This window comes from Lolium rigidum, chromosome 1 (assembly GCF_022539505.1).
Source record: "Lolium rigidum isolate FL_2022 chromosome 1, APGP_CSIRO_Lrig_0.1, whole genome shotgun sequence".
NCBI lineage: Eukaryota > Viridiplantae > Streptophyta > Magnoliopsida > Poales > Poaceae > Lolium > Lolium rigidum.
Window position 1 is genome coordinate 190769706 of NC_061508.1, and position 19215 is coordinate 190788920.

Consider the following 19215-nt stretch of genomic DNA (forward strand, 5'->3'; position numbering starts at 1 on the left):
TTTCGCCCAAAAAACCGCCTCTCCGCTGCTGAGATGTCGGTTTCCTCGGTGTGTGGATGCGCCCCTCTGACCGCTGGGCCGCCGAGATCAGTCACGATGGCGAGCGACTCTGGTTAGGAGCCTCCTAGACGTCGTACATGGCCGTCCATGCGTACGACGCCATGGTCTGGCGGCTCGACAGCGCACGCGGGCTGGTAAACTTCCCCGATGTCCAGAGCCGCCCGGAGGAGACGGATTTCCTAGCGTTGTCGTTTTAGGCCATGCGTTGCGAGGAGGAGCGGCAAGTTCACCGCTAGTAAATGCGCATGTTCAACCGGTAGGTCGACGAGGCGGGCATGGTGGAATTCTGCGCCGCTCACATGGAGCACGTGATGACGGTGCTCGAGTACTACGCCTAGCTGGCCGCCGAGCAAGCTGCAGCAGCTGTGGCCACCGGTGCTTTGTCATCAGCCATTGGTGCTTCGTCTCCGGTCGACGGTTCTTCATCTTCTGCCGCCGGTCTGTTCACTGTCGTTCACGACATCTACTCGGGCACGGAGATGGACATCGACTTATGTGACTCACTTATCCGCGAGTGCGACGAGGAGGAATGAGAGGACGATGAATTCTAGGTTGAACATCAAGTATCGACGATGGAATGTCGGGTGTCGAGAGTCAAGTAATCTAGTGTCGTGTGTCATGTTCCGAGTTGTCGTTGTTTGATATCTATCAAAATTTGAACTTATTTGAAATGTGCCAAAATTTGAATTTGTATTTGAAATCTTGTAGCACAGATGATGTAAAATCTGAGTTTTCAAAAAAAATCAGATAATATAAAAACTGTAAAACCAAGTTATCTATAATTGCTTAGGTGGTGTATATTATTCATCATTTCTTGGAGAGATGGTGTAAAGGGACGGATCGGGCGCCGCGAGAGCGCTAGCTTGGGCGGTGCACGGAGCGGAACGGCGCATCATTTTCGTTGTCGCCGGCGTCACTCTCTTGACTGACTCAGTCACCACACCACCGCTGCCATTAGGGCATCTCCAACCGGGCGACCCATCCCGCGCCCGCGCGTCCGGATGGGTCGAAACGGACAAAACCGCGGCCCAGCGCGCGGACCCATCCCTAAAGCGGATGGCCGCGGCGTCCGGGACGACCCAAACCCGGCCCAAATCTTGGACGAGTTTGCGTGGCCGCGGACGCGAAAGGCTGGTCGCTCGCGTCCTCCCTTGTCCGCCCTCGGCCCGCCCGTCCGCCTCCCAAAACACAAGCCCGTCGCCCACATCTCCCCACCGCTCCGCCGCCACCCACGGACCGGCGATTTGGGAGCGCGTCGCCGCCGGCCATCGTCGTCGAGACGCCGGCAAGCGGGGCGGAAGCATAGGTAGAGGTCCGGCGCTGCTTTCGCCGCGTCGTAGCAGAGTCGGAGGACGCCGCCGCCGGCGCTGTTGTCCTCTCACCGTCGCGACACCTCCCGCCGTTCGCAGCTGCGCCGTTTCCGCCGGAGGTGAGCTCTCCTGCACTGTGTATCCAGACCGGACGGCGTCTGAGACGGCCGCTTCTGCAGGTCGCTACAGAAGCATTTGGATCGCCTCCGCCTGCGAGGTGTTCGGTCAAATGCTCGATCTAAAATGTGTCCCTTTTCAGATCATGGTGGACAGCGACGACGAGTACTACTTCAAGAACTTCATCGACACATCGTCAGAAGAGGAGTCCGACGACGATTTTTTCACGGATGCTGCGCTGCTCATCCACGAGCACGTCGTCTCGCAAATCCCCGTGCATCGGGGGTCCTTGCCGGGCGCGCGGCCGCCTTGGACCGCAAAAGAGAACGCGGCCACGACCAGCTCTACAACGACTACTTCAAACCGAAGCCATTGTTCGTGCCGCCCATGTTTCGCCGTCGTTTTCGGATGACCAGGCCGCTGTTCCGCCGGATAATGGATGCCGTGAAGATCTACGACGACTACTTCAGTGCGAAAGTGGATGCAATTGGCAAGGTAGGCCTCTCTTCGTACCGAAATGCACGGCAGCGATTAGGATGCTCGCATATGGCGTTGCCGGTGATTTCGTAGATGAGTACACGCGCATGAGTGAGTCAACCGGCTTGGAATCGATGTACGGGTTCTGCAGAGCTGTGATCGGTTCGTTCGGAGAAGAGTACCTCCGGCAACCTAATGCGGAGGACACAGGCTCGTCCGTTGTCGATCAACGCTTCCGGGGGTTTTCCTGGGATGCTTGGCAGCATAGACTCGCATGCACTGGGAGTGGAAGAACTGCCCCTTTGGTTGGCAGGGGGTATACAGCGGCCATTCGAGGGGTGCACGGTCATTCTTGAAGCTGTTGCTTCCCATGACACATGGATTTGGCACTCATTCTTCGGAATGGCTGGCTCGCACAATGACATCAATGTCGCTGCGGCGCTCTCCGGTGTTTGATAGGCTAGCGTACGGTCGGTCCCACGATGTGGATTTTGAGATCAATGGCCACCACTACACGAAGGGGTACTACCTTGCTGATGGTATCTATCCACCTTGGGCTACACTCGTTAAGACAATCCGGAACCCCAACTCGGAGCAGGAGGCAAGGTTTGCCAAAGAGCAGGAGGCAGCCCGGAAAGATGTCGAGCGGGCGTTTGGCATCCTCCAAGCTCGTTGGGCTATCGTCGGACACCCCGCGAGCCCGGGATGTGCAAACTCTGTGGGAGGTGATGACCGCTTGTGTAATCATGCATAACATGATTGTTGAGGTAGAGCGGGATGATTCACTCTTTGATATTGACTCGGGAAGGCCAAGGAGAGTTGGTTACTCCTCAGCAAGGAGCTCCGGCATCATTGCAGGACATTCTTCATGCGCACCATGAAATTCGAGATGTAGTCGTACACAACCAGCTTCGAGCTGATTTGGTCGAGCACATGTGGCAGCACGTAGGCAACAATGTCGCAAACAACAATGATGAAGGAAATCCCGAAGCCTAGAGCATTTGTATCGTTTTTTCATTTTATTTCAATAATACTTTATCCTTGATTACATGGACTATGTAATGTGTAATACATTTTGAGCATTTGTACTATTTTATATATTTTATATAATATTTTTTTGCGTTTTTCTAGTGAATTTACAAGAAAAACATACCATATGGCGCCGCGACCCAAATCTGCCGCGTTGGGCGCACCGCGCGACCCAAACGGACGCGCGGACGCGGGGCGCTGTCCGCGCGTCCGCTCGGGCACGCAAACGGCCCAAAACGGACGGCCCAGCGCGTCCGTTTGGGTCGCCCGGTTGGAGATGCCCTTACGCCGCACAGGCACGCACAACAAGGCAGCAGCAGAACGTTCCCCTGCATTGACAATCTCCTACCCTGCCGTGCCGAGATACCCCTATATCTTCCGGCCCTACAGGTGCTTGATCGATCTGTGTCACCCCGTGCTTTCTCCCAATACTAAGTTTTCCAATATACAGGAGTACCTTGTCTAGCTCTAGCTAGGATGGGAGGTCAGGCGACTGGCGCGCAGCCGCTGGCAGCGGCGGCGGCGGAGGGGGGCCAACAGACGCGGGTGTTCGACCTCCCGGAGGCATGCGTGGCGCACGTGCTGGCGCTCACCTCCCCGCGGGACGCGTGCCGCGCCGCCGCCGTGTCGCCATGCTTCCGCGACGCCGCCGGGTCCGACACCGTCTGGTCACGCTTCCTCCCGCCGGACTACCCCGCCATCCTCCAGCTGCACCAGGCGCCCGCGTCGCGCCTCCTCCTCTCGCGCAACGGCGCCAAGGCGTCCTCGGTGCCGGTGGCGTCGTCGCCGCCGGCGACGAAGAAGGAGGCCTACCTCGGGCTCACGGACGTGGCCGTGCTGGTGGACGACGGCGGCATGGCGGTGTGGCTGGCCAGGGGCAGCGGCGCCAAGTGCGTGGCGCTGTCGGCGAGGAGGCTCAGCCTGCCGTGGGAGGACGGCGAGTTCAGCTGGAGGTGGATGCCACACCATCTCTCCAGGTACACACTGCACACATCCATCGATCCAACGCGCGCATTGATCTCTCTCTTCAATTCTTCTCCATTTCTCTCCGAATCAACCAACTTGCAAAGTCCATTGCCATCTTTAATTGATTGATTGATTTAAGTCAACCAACTTGTCAATTTGTTCCGTTGCACTGGTTATTTGATCGATCGATCGACATGATGACGATTTGAATGAGCGGAATCAATATAGAAACGCAAATGGGGTTGGTTGGTGTCGACAACTGCTTCCATTACCCACATAAAGAGTCTTTTGCATCGTGCTGGGCATGCGTACGTAGTGATCATCTCAACAGTTCTTTCTTGGTTTTTTCTACAAAAAAAAGCAATTCTTTCTTAATTTTGCATTATTATGGTCTTACGGAAGAACAAACATGGAAAATAAGTAGCCAAACAAAAAGATGCATGGTGCACACTTTCTTCTAGAACACACCAATTAGTCTGCCATATGCATGGTGGATCTTCCTTTGTGTCAATTTCATTTCTTTGGCACCACCACCACCACAGAGCTAAGTCCAACAGTTAGACTTCTCGCACAGATTCGCATCGTCCACAAACGGTTACATCTGCTTCTCATATATACTGTAGTGCTAGACTCTAACTTCTTCCATTTGGTAATCGCATGCATGCAAACCAACTTGCAATTAAGCACTTCTCGAAGAAATTTGGCTGAAATCGCGCCGAGAGCAACTCTAACAGATAGTGTAATAGTCGGGCCCTTAAAATGTGTATAAGGGTCACCAAAAAGTTGTTTTTAGGTTTGCAAAATTGTGTGGTAGAACAGAAACCGGATTTTGCGAGAGCCACATGGAATCGACGGCTGGAGGCGAGGTACGGACTTGCTCTATGCAAGTCCGTTGCACCGAAGTCAACCGTACGGCACCGCCAAGTTCAAATTAGAAAAATCTGCACCCCACACGTTACACGTACGCCACACGCGGTGCGGTCGGCTGAGAGCCACGCGGCTCGTCCAATAATTTCCCCATCACCCCCTCGTCAGTTGATCCTTCCTCAACTTGCGCATTTCGCCATCGATCGATTCATGGACTATATGTATATTTTGCATCTGTGCGACCGAATCCGCGTGCATCATGCAGGCCACTAAACAAACAATACAAGTTTCGCAACAAAAAAAAAACGAGTGTCCTCGTTAGTTGTGTGAATCTGGCGATGATCGATGTAAATATAGCATAAGATTAAGATAATTAGATGATGGATCTTCTCCGTTGTTCCGGTAGTATTGACTAGTACCACTATTGATTGGAGTAGCTATGCTTGTTTTTTCGTAGAGAAGAATCTAGCTCGCTTTGTCCGTTTCTTTGCAATTCCAAGTGTTACTTGTTCTCCGATCGATACAAGTGCAGTCGTCTTTTGAATCTTTGACTGGCTGTATAAAACATGGCCGCTACGTATGCACGGTGGTAGAGTAGATATGTTTTTTCTTAGCACTTGACATCGTCAAGAGAAGACTAGACATAAGTTTTACTATGCAGTGCTTCTCGTTGTCATTCTTTAGAATTAGACAGTTATATATTGCTACTCGAAATAGGCTTTCGTTCCACTTTATAAATATAGCAACCACATGAAGAGATGTGGTGTAATAAACAAAGTAGTTTTTTCTTATTTTTAAAGAGGCCATCTCTTAGCACCAGAAGCGAGAGGAGGTGCCCAAAAAAACTAGTCTAGAGTTTTGTCCCTCTCACAGGTGGTGTGGCGGACCACGGGCTCTCGTTGCCTTGAGGTTTAATTTTGTTCCCTTTTAGTTATTTGCAGTGTCTTCTTCAGAGTGGTGAGACAGTAGCTATATCCCAAAGTTAAAATAAGGTCCTTTTTACCATATTTGATGATGATCAATGTAAAGATAATAATTAGATAATGGATCTTCTACGTTGTCCCGATATTGACTACCACGCTATTGACTGGAATAGCTATGCAGGCTTCTTATAGAGAATAATCTAGCTCGCTTTGTCCGTTTGTTTGCAAGTGCTACTTGTTCTCCAATATAAGTGCAAGTCATCTTTCGAATCTTTGACTTGCTGTATAAAACATGGCTGGTAGAGTAGATATATTTTATCTTAGCACTTGACATCGTCAAGAGGAGACTAGATTATAAGTTTTACTATGCATTGCTTCTCGTTGTTATTCTTTACAATTAGACAGTTATATATAGCTAAAGGAAGATATGTGGTATAACAAAGAAAATAGTTTTTCATATTTTTAAAGAGGTCATCTCTTTAGCTAAGAGAAAGAAACTGTCTGCTTCCTCATTTTCTCTTATCTAGCTAAGAAAAAATCTAACTCACTAACGAAAAGCTGACGTCGTCTTGTTGTGCATGCGGTGAATTGGTAAAAGGCAATTGTTTTCACAATGTTTTTTTTATCTTAATCGCTTTCTCCGTTTGTTTGAAAGTATTACTTGTTCCCCATACAAGTGCAGTCATCTTTTGAATCTTTGACTGCTTGTATAAAACATGGCTGGTAGGTATGCACGATGGTAGACTAGATATGTTTTATCTTAACATTTCACATAGTCAAGAGAAGACTAGATATAAGTTTTACTATGCCTTGTCTCTTGTTGTCATTTATTACAATTAGAAAATTATTACAATGCTAAAGGAAGAGATGTGGTATAATAAAGGAAAAGGAGTTTTCCCTATTTTTAAAGAGGTCATGTGTTAGCACGGGAAGAGAGAGGAGGTGCCCAAAAAACCAATCTAGAGTTCCATCCCTCTCACCGGCAACACCGCTGGTCCATCGCGGCCCGGCGACCTTGGGGCCTTGGAGGTGCGTGGTGGACCATAGGCTCTCGCCGATGGAAGGTTTCCGTTCTTGTTTAGGTATTTGCAATGTCCTTTTCAGGATGGTGAGACAGCGGCTATAGTCCAAGGTCCTTCTCGCCCTATCCCTGTTTCAGCGGCGCGCTTAGCGCCAGCGAGGACGTGTGAAGTTGTGTCTTCCTGGCGGATCACCTGGGATCCTTTCAGTATTCGTGTCAGTTTTTGCGGTAACACGTGTGGCCTTTCTGATTTATCGTTCTCGTCTTTGACGATGATTGTTGCCATGGTGGGTTGGTCCTTTGAAACCTTATGTGTTTAGTTCAAAGATCTACTACGGTAAGCTTTTCCCGTTTCACATGGGGGAGAGCAACAGTGACGGCGCGTATTTGGCTCGCTCTAGTGATTGTAGTCTTGCTAGATGATCCAAAAATCTATTTGTAATGTTTATTAATAGCTTGATGGACTTTTTTAAAAGAAATAAAAGGATAAAGAGGTCATCTGTTAGCTAAAAGAAAGGAACTTTTTCTTCTTAATTTTCTCTTCTCTAGTTAAGAAAAAAAAATCCAACTATAAGGGAACGCTGACTCGTCCGTGCATGCCCTGAATGGGTCATCGATAATTGTTTTCACAGTGTTTCATATTTTGATCTTAATCTGTTTTGTAAATTATTCGAGATTGATTTTTGTTGCTCCAATCCCAGGTTCGCAGACGTGGTCCAGCTGGTGTCCTGCACGTGCCTGGACATCTACGGCCGACTCCCCACCGCCGCGCTGACGCCGGCCACCGCATACGCCGCGTACCTCGTCTTCGACACCGCAGATGACCACCGCGGCCTTAGCTTCCCAGACCAGGAGACCACGGTGAGCGTCGGCGGCCGCACGGTGTCGCGCCACGCCGTGTGCCTCCGCCCCGATGATGATGAGGCGCGCAAGTTCATCGGTGCCGACAGTGCAAACAACGGCGGCGTGCGGGGGCCGACGCTGCGGCGCGACGGATGGTGGGAGGTGGAGATAGGGAGGCTGCGCACCAACGACGAGGCCGTGGACGGGGAGGAGGTGGCGGTGAGCTTCGAGGTGCTCGGGTGGCAACCCAAACGCGGGCTCATCGTGGAAGGTGTCGAGTTCAGGCCCCTATGATCCATTCCGGCTAGAGAACCTGGCCAACTTAGGGTGTGTTCGGTTCACGTCACGAAGTAGAATGTAATGTTACGGTTCTGCACCTAGCACCAATCCTCGTGTTCGGTTTGGAATTAGAATGGGATGGACTGGTTCCTGGAAACCGAATATTCGCTCAGGATGCGAAATTAGGCCGTTCCACCGATTCTGTGGAATCTACTCGTTCCCTCACAACGTCCTCTGGCTAACCCTTGAAATAAAGAAAAAAGGCACCGCTCACCAGACCGGCCCGAGCCCTATCCCCTCCCGTGCCTGTCTTTCCTCTCCCTGGTTCCTCTCGTTCTTGTCGGCTTGAAAAAATCGCGCGGCGCTGGTCGAGCTTGCGGGTGGCGGCGGCGGGCGGGCCGGCAGCGACGGCGAGCAGGCAACAGCAGCGGGCAGGTGGCGGCGGGCGGGCAGGCAGCGGGCGGACATGCGACGGCGACGGACAGGCAGGCAGCAGCGGCTGTTGGCGATAGGGAACCACGTTTCTCTGCCATGGAGACCCCAAAAAAATTTGCAGGGAAATCATGGAGACCCCAATTGTAACGAAATGCTGCCATGTGATTGTATATTTGCACTGCTAATTGTTGGAAATACAAACGAATTGCTACCAAAATTTTGATTATGTTATTGCAAATAAAAATATCCCACAAACGAGGTAATCTTACCTAGCATAGCAAAGAGGTGAGCTGAACCAAATTCTAGCCATTCCATTTCAGTTTTTTGGCCTCAACCGAACACAAAACGGAACTGTTTCATTACACTTTTTTATCCCAACCAAACACAAAAATAAAACCAACCCATTCTAGTGGAATGGAATCATGACATTCCGTTCCACTTCGGATCGTGGGTTCATCTCGTCGATGAGCTACATAGCTCGCGGTCCATGCAGTTTGGGAATAGCACTATCAATCAATTTGGTAAATTTTGGACAATCTTGTTCCTCCCTTTCCTTTATCTTGTATGTGTACCAGAACATGTCTCGTCGATGAGTATTAACAATCAGAATGTCATCAGTACTGAAAAAAATTAAGGTTCTTTCTCCCGGGCCGCCAATAAAGGCATTGTTTTCTTTCCTTTCTTTTTTTTTCTGTCGAGTTTAGATTTCAACATCTAAATAAAATTCAAAATCGAACAAATTAAAAAACAAAAAAAATTAAAAACAAAGAATTTTAAATCGAACAAAATTCATATTTGAACACATTTATAATATGAACAAATCAGAACAAAAAAATCTAAACAAATTTTAGAATCAGCAAGACAACACAGAGAAAACCAAAAAGTAACCAAAAAAACCCTGGAATACCAGAGAAACCCCGAAAAAACCGAAAACAAAGGGAAAAACCGTACAACCTAGGGGTTAATGTGCCGGCCTAGCACATCTGTCGCTTGAGGCGGGAGCGAATCACAGGCGCACCTATACATTGCCCATTAGCGTGTGTTTGTACGCATCGCCTGAAGGAAATTCTACATGGGCTGGCCCATTAGGCTATTCGCTGGCCGAAAAGAATTAGTGCCATATTTTCTTCAACACTTGCAAGATTCGAGCTTTAGCCCAAATAGTTCTGAGAGAATTCCTTATTTGGCCGTGGCTGAAATTTGAGTTCCTTTTTTCGCCCTGGTAAATTTTTTCTTCCTTTCATGACCCACAAAGTTTGGTTAGTTCCTTATTTGGCCCTCTAGTACAATTTAAGCACTAAGATGACCATTTTGCCCCTGCTGTAATATGCTAGCAAATTTTTGAGTTTCATAAAAATTTAAAATTTATTCCAGAAATACATGTATATGATTGGGATGTACGTGCAATGTTTCGGGCACAAACACGTTTTATTTTAGGCTCTGAAAAAAACAAAAATCTGACATTATATAGGCGTATAGTGTACGTATAGTCTGTCAGAAATTTGTCTTTTTTGTATCTTCCAAAATACAATGTATTTTAGGCTGAAATTTCTGGCGTGCCTGCGGATTGTCTGTATGTTTGTGCCTATTTAATATCAAATTTTTTAGAGTTGTGGAAATACAAAAAAAAAATTGGAGTAATTTCTGGAGTAAATTTGAGATTTTTCGGAATAAATTGCAGCAGGGGCAAAATGGTGCGCTGGTGCCAGCCACAGTGGGGGTTGCTTTTTTTTGGTAACAAACCAACTAGTATATCACAACTTTTTTAGTGCAATTTTGTCACATATTGTTGCAGGGGTAAAATGGTCATCTTAGTGCTTAAATTGTACTAGAGGGCTAAATAAGGAACCAACCAAATTTTGTGGGTCATGAAAGGAAGAAAAAATTTGTCAGGGCCAAAAAAGGAAGGCAAACTTCAGACAGGACCAAATAAGGAATTCTCTCAATAGTTCTTGCCTTGGACCTCTTTCGCCAAGACCCAAGTTTGAATCCCAGCATGGACAATATTTTTCGAATTTTCCAAATCTAAGCAAAAATTTAGTTTAAACAAATTTCAAATCTTAGCAAAATTTTGAAATACCGAATCTGAGCAAAATGTATTTTGAACAATTTTTTTTGTTCAACTAAATTTTCGCCCAATTTTTTTTTGCTCAAATTTTTGTTGACCAAATTTTTTTTGCTCAAAATTTTTTTTGTTCAAAAATTTATTCGCTCAAAATATAAAATGTTCATATTTAAAAAATGTTTAAAATTTTGAAAATGTTAATAAATTGAACAAGAAAATTGAAGAACCAGAAATTGAAAGAAATAAAAAAAACTAACAAATAACCGAAGAACCAAAAAACCGAACAAGAAAACCAGAATTAACCACTGAAGAGCCGAACCCCTATAACGCTCTGTTCGCTAATGGGCCACAGGCCACCATGTTATCTTGCGTGCGATGGCTATTCCTTATCGCTAATAAGTGATAAATAGGTTTTCCCGCGAATCACTCTCGCAATGAGCGGCGAATAGGGACACTGCCTGAGAAACCCCCGATCTTTTTATTTTTTTGAGAATCCTCTGAAACGCTCGATCTAATTAACCCTAATAAACCCCCCCTCTCTTTTGGCCCAGCAGTTCTTGCGCGGCCCATCACAAAAAAACAGCCCGGAACGTGCGGAAAAAGGCCGGCGCAAAACCGACATAGCTGTCAGACGAACGGAGAGATAGCCGAGCTGAAGTAAAACCCTAGCCTCCTCCAAATCGCTCATCCGCCAACCGCCGCCTCTGGACTCGACTCCCGCCTCCGCCGCCGCCGCCGCATCCATGGATCCCTCGACGGTCCCTGACGCCTCCACCGGAGCCGCATCCATGGACCCTTCGATGGTTCCCGACCCCTCCACCGCAGCCGAGGTCGCCGCCTCATCAGTGGACCCTTCCTCGGCTCCCGACGCCTCCTCTTCCGCTGCCGCTGCCGGTGCCGCCGCCGAGGACCTCGCGGGGGCCGTGGCGGGGATGACCCTGGACGAGCGGTTCGACCTGCTGATGAGCATCGGCGAGGAGTGCATTCAGCCCGACGAGCTCAAGCGCCTTCTGCAGAACAAGCCCGTCCCCATCTGCTACGACGGATTCGAGCCCTCCGGCCGCATGCACATCGCCCAGGTTCGTCCAAGTCGCTGACTTCCTCTCTAGCAACTCTGATTCGGAATTGCGATCTGGCAGCAGCAGCAGCATCTAGGGAGATTACTTCTGTTTCTAGGCCCATTTTTTGAACAGTAGTACTCTAGGTAGTTAGTGACCAGCTAAATTACTACGCAAATTGGAGATTAGTTTTTTCTGGGTGTTTGCAATAGATATATGCCCAGCTTAGTTTTTTTCTGCTATGCATAAAACTACTAGTAGCATTTACCATGATACCACCTAGCTGGGTGTTCGCAATACATGTATGCCAGGCTTAGTTTTTCAGCTATGCATAAAACTAGGACTAGTCGAATTGAATTCTCACACCCACTCATTATGTGGTTGAATGCTGTGTGCTGATTATATATGACTGGCTGGTTCTTATTTGTGCTAGTGGTTACTGGTTAATCTGCTTAAATCACTGAACAAGAATAGGAAAACGAAAATAAAGTGTTAAACCAGAATACAAATAGAGATTGCAAGAAGAGAATAGGTAAAACTAGAAAGAAGTCAGCAACATAAGTCCGTAAAATAAGGAGCACTGTCCTCAACTCCTCTATGTCTGGCACTATGTCTGGTTTTGGATAACCCGGCCTCAGTTTATCAGTCTCTGAAAAGACAACGATTAGTTCACTGCTTCCATGTTTGATTGATTTGTTGTTCCGTAAGTTTTATAAGAACAAAACATTCTACTCTCTCCGACCCGTAGTAAGTGTCAGAACTTGGTACAAAAATTGTACCAATTTAGTACAAAAATTGTACCAATTTAGTGTCAGAACTTGGTACTTAGTATGGATCAGAGGGAGTAGTATAAATGTTAATCTTACACGTGCATTAGCAATTCGTTGTGCTTGCTTCCACAATTATGATAATGTTACTTTTTTTGATGCGTGAGACCAATATGCGCAAATTGTTTCAGACTGTAAGACCTGAGAAAGACTTGATGATGATCGGCATTCTCATGTCTTATATTGACAGGGTATTGTGAAGACAATTAACGTTAACAAGATGATCAGAGCAGGATGCAAAGTGAAAATCTGGATAGCAGATTGGTTTGCTCAGCTAAACAACAAAATGGGTGGCGACCTAAAAAAAATCCAGACAGTCGGCCGCTACATGATTGAAATATGGAAAGCAGCTGGTATGAATCTCGATGGTGTTGAATTCTTGTGGTCTTCAGAAGAAATCAACAGGCGTGCAAATGAATACTGGCCACTTGTAATGGACATTGGCAGGAAAAATAATGTCAAGAGAATAACGAGGTACACCCATTTAGATTGCACATGATTCAAATGATTCTTTACTTCCAAAGTTCAAACTCCGACATTGTTTATTTATCTTATGTCTGTTACTGCGCAGATGTTGTACGATCATGGGCCGTGCTGACAATGAGGAATTGACTGCTGCACAGATCTTCTATCCTTGCATGCAGTGTGCTGATATATTCTTCCTGAAGGTTAGTATATTTATATTGCAGATAACTACCTCTTCAACTGTAGTTATGAAATTATCTTCATAATGTAGATATGGTTATTGATATTTTTTATTTCACTTGATACTGTAGGGTGGTATACATATATTCTAGAATCTAGAGTGTCACTAAGTCTCTAAACTATTTACTTGTATAGGCTGACATATGCCAGTTGGGCATGGACCAAAGGAAGGTTAACATGTTAGCAAGGGAATACTGCGATGACATTAAAAAGAAGCTCAAACCAATTATTCTGTCACATCGTATCCTGATCTGCTACAGTTATACTGTTTATGTTTTTTCTTAATATCATTGATATGGTTATGGTGTTAGAATTGCTAGCGGTTCATTGCCAGGTTATACAAAAATGTTTGTTCCTTGATGTAAAATACAGATATGCTCCCTGGGTTCAAAGAAGGTCAGGAGAAGATGTCAAAGAGCGATCCATCATCGGCTATCTTTATGGAAGATGATGAGGTTCTCATAATATTTTCTCTTTGTTAACAATTTTATTTATCTCTAAAGCGTGTGACACCTAATTAGTCCATGCAACCTCATCCGGAGATGTTCAAATGTTGAAAGTTATTACTCGGCTAGGATATTGTAGGGTATGGTCCTTGTATGCGACGCAAGAAAATGAAGCCCTAGCCACTAAACTTACATGTTAGGTTTGGCTATTTCAGTTTATATCTAAGCTCTTGATATGGATTGAAATGCACTTTGTATTGTACTACCTCTGTCCACAAAAGGATGTCTCAACCTTGTCAAAATATGCATATCTAGACGTGTTTTAGTGTGTGGGTACAAATTTTGACATAGTTGAGACATCCTTTTATGGACGGAGGGAGCATATGTACTGTGTTTATTATTTTCTTATAATTTTCCTTTGTCATCAGTATATCTTTTAGATGGCATGCAGTTATTTCTTTATCATTGTATCAAGCTGGTAGTAACTTTGGAATTTATGAGGAATATCTAAATGTCTAGGTTTGGCCCTTTTTCTAAGCTGATATTGTACCACTATCAAATCATTACAGGCTCAGGTGAATGTAAAGATAAAGCAAGCTTTTTGCCCGCCCAACATTGTCGAGGGTAATCCGTGTCTGGAGTACATCAAGTACATCGTTTTCCCTTGGTTTGAAAGGTTTGAGGTGATTCGGAAGGAAAACAATGGCGGTAACAAGTAATATTCTTTGACTACCAAATGTTCAGAACGCTCCTTTTTAATATCAGTTATTTAGTTTATTTCTGTTGAAAGTTGTTTATTATTGAGTTTTCAATCTCCAACATGGAAGTCTTTGCGTGTGGAATCTAACAAATATTGCCTTTAAACAGGACATTTTTAAGCATGGATGAGCTCAGTGCTGATTATGCCAGTGGTGCTTTGCATCCTGCTGATGTTAAACCTGCTTTGGCCAAAGCGATTAATGAAATATTGAAGGTATTATTTTTCTCACTTTTTTTAATAATGTGGTGCTGTCTTTGAGGAGCCATAACTCATTATTGTTGTTTTTGTTCATTCCACTACTGCTTCTCACAATTCATTTTTAGTCGATTCCTAGCAATTAGTATTGATGGACCATTTCTGTTGCTAAGGTGTCAATCGTGTCCTATTAATGCAGTTTTCAATTTACTTGTTTGTCATATGGACACCTATGGTTTGTTTCAATCAAGTTCATATTTTACATATAAAATTTGAATGTATTGTATCTGTTCATTTTTCTTTGCCCTAATACCATATTGCGTTTTCAGCCTGTTCGTGATCACTTCAACACCAGCAATGAGGCCAAAGTTCTCCTCAACACCGTTAAGGTACAATATTTGTATCCACTTCAGTGAATGAATGTTAAATAGAAACTCTAGCTGTTATCTGCTCACATACTTACTCCAGATATAGTAAGACCGAGTAATCGGCAGTGAACTCTTGCAGCATGTTACCAGATGCATGCTGAAGTGAAACTTTGATTAATCCAATCATTTACTGCAAAGACCTTCCTGATCTTGTTTCCAGATGCATGCTGAAGTGGTGTATATTGATTTAGTAGGCAGAGCTTGCAAACTTCATGTATTTGTTCAATTTAACTTGAATCACAATCTTGTTTCTGTTGCATGATTTCAAACTGTCAACATCCCATGATTTAATCCAATCATTTACTCCTTTGCAGAAGTACAGAGTAAGCAGTTAAGAGCAAAGACCTTCCTGATCACTACATGGACAGAAACCAACACTGAAGCATACACATTTTTCATGGGAAATTTTATTCGGGAAAATTGTTGGCATACTAATACTTCTCTCCGTATTATCTTGCTGGTGTACTCTTGTGTGGCATTGTCGTGGGAGGTCACCTTCCTTTTATAAGTTTAGACTCTTGGCCTGGCCGGGGCCTGGCATATTTCCTAGTTTACTAAAAAGATTCTGAAAATGAATGAATGAAGTCACAAGATCCATATTTCAGTTTTAAATTTGAATCACAAGTTGACAATGGAACAAAAGTAACCCATGCTGCAAAGACAAGTTAAATTTAATTTTAAACCGTAAATTGAGATCAAAAACAATATCAGCGCTGAATTTCTTGTTTCCTTTTCTGGTGTAGAGATTTGAATTTGGGATTAGAAAAGGATAACTTCTAGAATTCCATAATAGTACCATATGCACCTAAAAAAAGGATAACTTCTAGAATTCCATTACTTGTGTGTTATTGGAGCTAGGACGCACCATATGCACCTCAAGATGAGGTCGGACGCACCATATGCACCTCAAGACTAAGGGTGCCTTTGGTAGGTTGCATGTGATTTATGGCTCACTGCGCTAGCGAGATGAGACTTCCATAGTCCCATCTCATTTCGGATGAGCTTCGGTTCACGAATTGCACATCGTTTGATACGCTATGTTTCATTGGGTGGCACTTAAGTGACACTTTGATTGGTTGGTCGCATGGTTTTTAAAGCCTCACCTATATGGTAACATGGTTTCGGCAAAATTAGAAGTTTCGGCACGTCGGCGATGGCACCGTCGTTCACCGTTTTGGATGAGCTTCGGTTCACGAATTGCATATCGTTTGATAGGTTATGTTTCATCGGGTGGCATTTAAGTGACACTTTGATTGGTTGGTCGCATGGTTTTCATAGCCTCACCTATATGGTAACATTGTTTCGGCAAAATCACAAGTTTCGGCACGTTGGCGATGGCACCGTCGTTCACGCCGGTCAAAAGCATCACCACGTCGCCGACCACGAAGACGAACACCACCATGACACCGTCGGTGACACCGGTCACAAGCATCACCATGTCGCCGACCACAAGTTGAACACCACTAGGACACCGCCGGTCACAAGCATGGGCACGTCGCCGACCACGAAGACGAACACCACCATTTCACCGTCGGTCACAAGAATCACCATGTCGTCACAAGCATCACCATGTCGCCGATCACGAAGACGAACACCACCAGGACATCGCCGGTCACAAGCATGGCCACATCGCCGACCACAAAGACAAACATCACCATGATACCGTCGGTCACGTCGGTCACAACACGTCGTCGACCACGAAGACGAACACCACCATGACTCCACCACCATGGATTATCACCTTTCACTTCTCACCCATCATCACCACGTCGCCGTCCATGAAGATGGCGAGCGAGAAGTTGAGTAAAAGTAGTCCGAACCTTACTAACACATGTATGCTTGTGAGTCATTTATCTATCAGTGTACGCCGAAACAAAAACATGTTAACATGAAAGTCATGCGGAATGGTAAGGTGAATCTACTCCTCAAAGGAAATTTCAAACGGTTGAGCGTGTGCGATTAATTTGGCAAAATTCGCTTAAACTTTCATACATGAAATTGACGATTTATGACCGACGAAACTCGAAACCGATTGTGGGAATTGGTTTGTATCATCGACACGCATCTTTTGTGTGTACAACTTATTTCGATTCGGACTATGTTTGTGTTGATTTGAGAGAGGGTGTGTGGAGTAGTAAGGGAGAGTGAGCGTAAGCAACAACTCGTGAAATTGTTGCATCAGTGGAGCCAAAGTGGCGCGAGAACGGGTCTGACCCTGGAGAAACTGCTGATTCTGGCGTTCCTCCAGATGCAGGCAAAACACTGCTTCGAAAACCGTACGATGCAACAATACGGTGGCCTGCAGGCAATCAAACGGCCCGCTCCACGTTCCAGCCCATGCTAAAAGGGCCTTAGAACCTATCAAACGCGCCCTAAGTGCATAGATTTTTGATTGACGATGATTGGATTATACCCTAAAAAATGTAACGTAGTAAATGCGGTAGCGCTGGAACCTGATCAATACTGAAGGTTACCATTTATGTCTAATATATGTTTGTTAGCAGGAATTTAGCTAAATTTTGAAAAAAAATATTCAGTGCAGATCATGGAAGCTTTATTGCTGGTAGTAATTGTGGAATCTCCTCAATTTCCGATGCGCCGTCTACGGAAGCCCTGGCTCTTCGTGAGAGTCTTCTTTTAGCTAGACAGGTTGGATGCACAAAGATTATTGTAAACAATGATTGCATGGATGTTATCTCTACCATGCTTGATGGAGGAAATTCAATTTGGGCAGCGGCATCAATCTATGAGAAGTGCACATTCCTTGCTAGAGGCTTCGCCCATGTTTCTTTTGCTCACAGTGTTAGAGATAGTAATAGAGTAGACGCTTGCTTGTAAGGCGGAGGAACTAAGGATTACAATGGATAGGTTATGGGCAGAGTAGAGCAATACCATACCCATATCTGTATAATCAATGGGTACAAATTTCTTTCTATACCCGTATTCATGGGTATAAAATTTACCCATATCCATACCTGGCGAGTACCCGGTGGGTAGGTTAAATTATACACAAGTTACTCATAATTTTACATCTATCAATAAAAAAAAAATTAAAAAATTATCTCAACTTAGTAAGAGGTAGTTGAGTACATAACAATTAACAAGATATAGAAATCACATTCTCATATTCTAACTCATAAGTTAACAAAAGTACATGTGTCTCATGAGAAATTAACAGTAAACGGGTAGAGTATGGATATACCCACGGATACAAAGCAATACCCGTGCCTTACTCATAACTTAATGGTAGGATATGGGTTCTAGCCATAGGCATAAAAGTGTACCCATACCCCGCCCATACAGATACGGTACCCGCAGGTACCCGTACCCGTGGGTAAAATTGCCATCCTTAGGAGGGATCCCATACCACTTGGTTGGAGGATCCGCTAGATTTTGAGAAACACAATACAAACGTAGGCGCTCACATACACGTGCATACACTCACCCCTATGGACGCACACACGCACACCCTACCCCTATGAGCACCTCCGGAAGACTGAGCCGGCGGATTGGATCTTGAATATTCCGCTAGATTTTATTCATGAGCTTCTCACAAACGATGTAACTATTTACTGATCCTAAGCAGCATGTTTCAGACATACTCTTTATCTCACCAGGGTACCTAAGGAGACTGGGAGGTTTTTAATGAGACAACTTACCTACTTAATATATGTTGCTTTCGAATAAAAATGAAGATCTTATGTCTCATACATTTCGACTCCACCAAACAACATAAGAGCATATATTCATCACAGAACCAACACTAGTTGAATGCCCCTGCGTTGCCACTCCCCCCTCCTCAATATTGCTGCCACACATGAAAAGTTAACACATTATTAATACTATGTGAAGTGATAAGGGCATAATTTTCCAAAACAATAAGATTCTACTTTGCTTCTAATATAATTAGTTACTAATCTATAATTGAACATCATCGTATGCATAATAACCTAAAGTTTATCTCTGACTAAGATTCTGCATTGCTCATATCATGCTTACACCTTGAAGTAACATCTTTCATATAACATCACCCTTACAATGTACAAACTCATGTGACGTTGTTAGATTTGCGAGTTTAGACCCACTTCGCCTCGGCGACCTTGATCGCTCATGTCTCCGTCCGTCAAATTAGCCAATTGAACAAGAGCTAGATCCCCGTGACAACACGATATCCCGGCACGCCTCTAAACAAAAACATGTCTGAATGCCTCCGCAGCTATGTGCTGCTACTATACCAAAAAAAAGTGGAAATATGATATTTGAAAACACATAGGCAAAAAATAAAATAGTGGAACCACTGTTATGTGAAAAATGTCAACATTATCTTTTTTTTCGATAAAGGGAATATATTAATATCAAGAAGATACCAATTACACCCAGCTTCTGCAACTACGCAATACCCTA

General features: G+C 45.0%; 2 protein-coding genes across 2 annotated transcripts; both read left to right on the plus strand.

Annotated features, from left to right (window-relative positions):
* Positions 1–3470: 3470 nt before the first annotated feature.
* LOC124653899 (F-box protein PP2-B10-like) lies at positions 3471–8193 on the plus strand. The gene is made up of 2 exons (XM_047192956.1): positions 3471–3970; positions 7472–8193. The coding sequence occupies exons 1-2, from the start codon at positions 3471–3473 to the stop codon at positions 7905–7907; spliced, it is 936 nt and encodes a 311-aa protein (XP_047048912.1). The 3' UTR covers positions 7908–8193.
* A 2898-nt stretch (positions 8194–11091) lies between these two features.
* LOC124682878 (tyrosine--tRNA ligase 1, cytoplasmic-like) lies at positions 11092–15195 on the plus strand. Its single transcript, XM_047217489.1, has 9 exons — positions 11092–11471; positions 12468–12751; positions 12849–12945; positions 13118–13223; positions 13355–13437; positions 13998–14143; positions 14296–14401; positions 14713–14772; positions 15126–15195. The coding sequence occupies exons 1-9, from the start codon at positions 11136–11138 to the stop codon at positions 15144–15146; spliced, it is 1239 nt and encodes a 412-aa protein (XP_047073445.1). The 5' UTR covers positions 11092–11135; the 3' UTR covers positions 15147–15195.
* Positions 15196–19215: the final 4020 nt, after the last annotated feature.

Bases quoted from the DNA above. Each gene is read 5' to 3' on its own strand.
- LOC124653899 (XM_047192956.1), top strand. From the start codon at position 3,471: ATGGGAGGTCAGGCGACTGGCGCGCAGCCGCTGGCAGCGGCGGCGGCG. The intron at 3,971-7,471 runs GTACACACTGCA...CTCCAATCCCAG, and splicing joins ATGCCACACCATCTCTCCAG to GTTCGCAGACGTGGTCCAGC.
- LOC124682878 (XM_047217489.1), top strand. From the start codon at position 11,136: ATGGATCCCTCGACGGTCCCTGACGCCTCCACCGGAGCCGCATCCATG. The intron at 12,752-12,848 runs GTACACCCATTT...GTTACTGCGCAG, and splicing joins AATGTCAAGAGAATAACGAG to ATGTTGTACGATCATGGGCC. The intron at 12,946-13,117 runs GTTAGTATATTT...TTACTTGTATAG, and splicing joins CTGATATATTCTTCCTGAAG to GCTGACATATGCCAGTTGGG.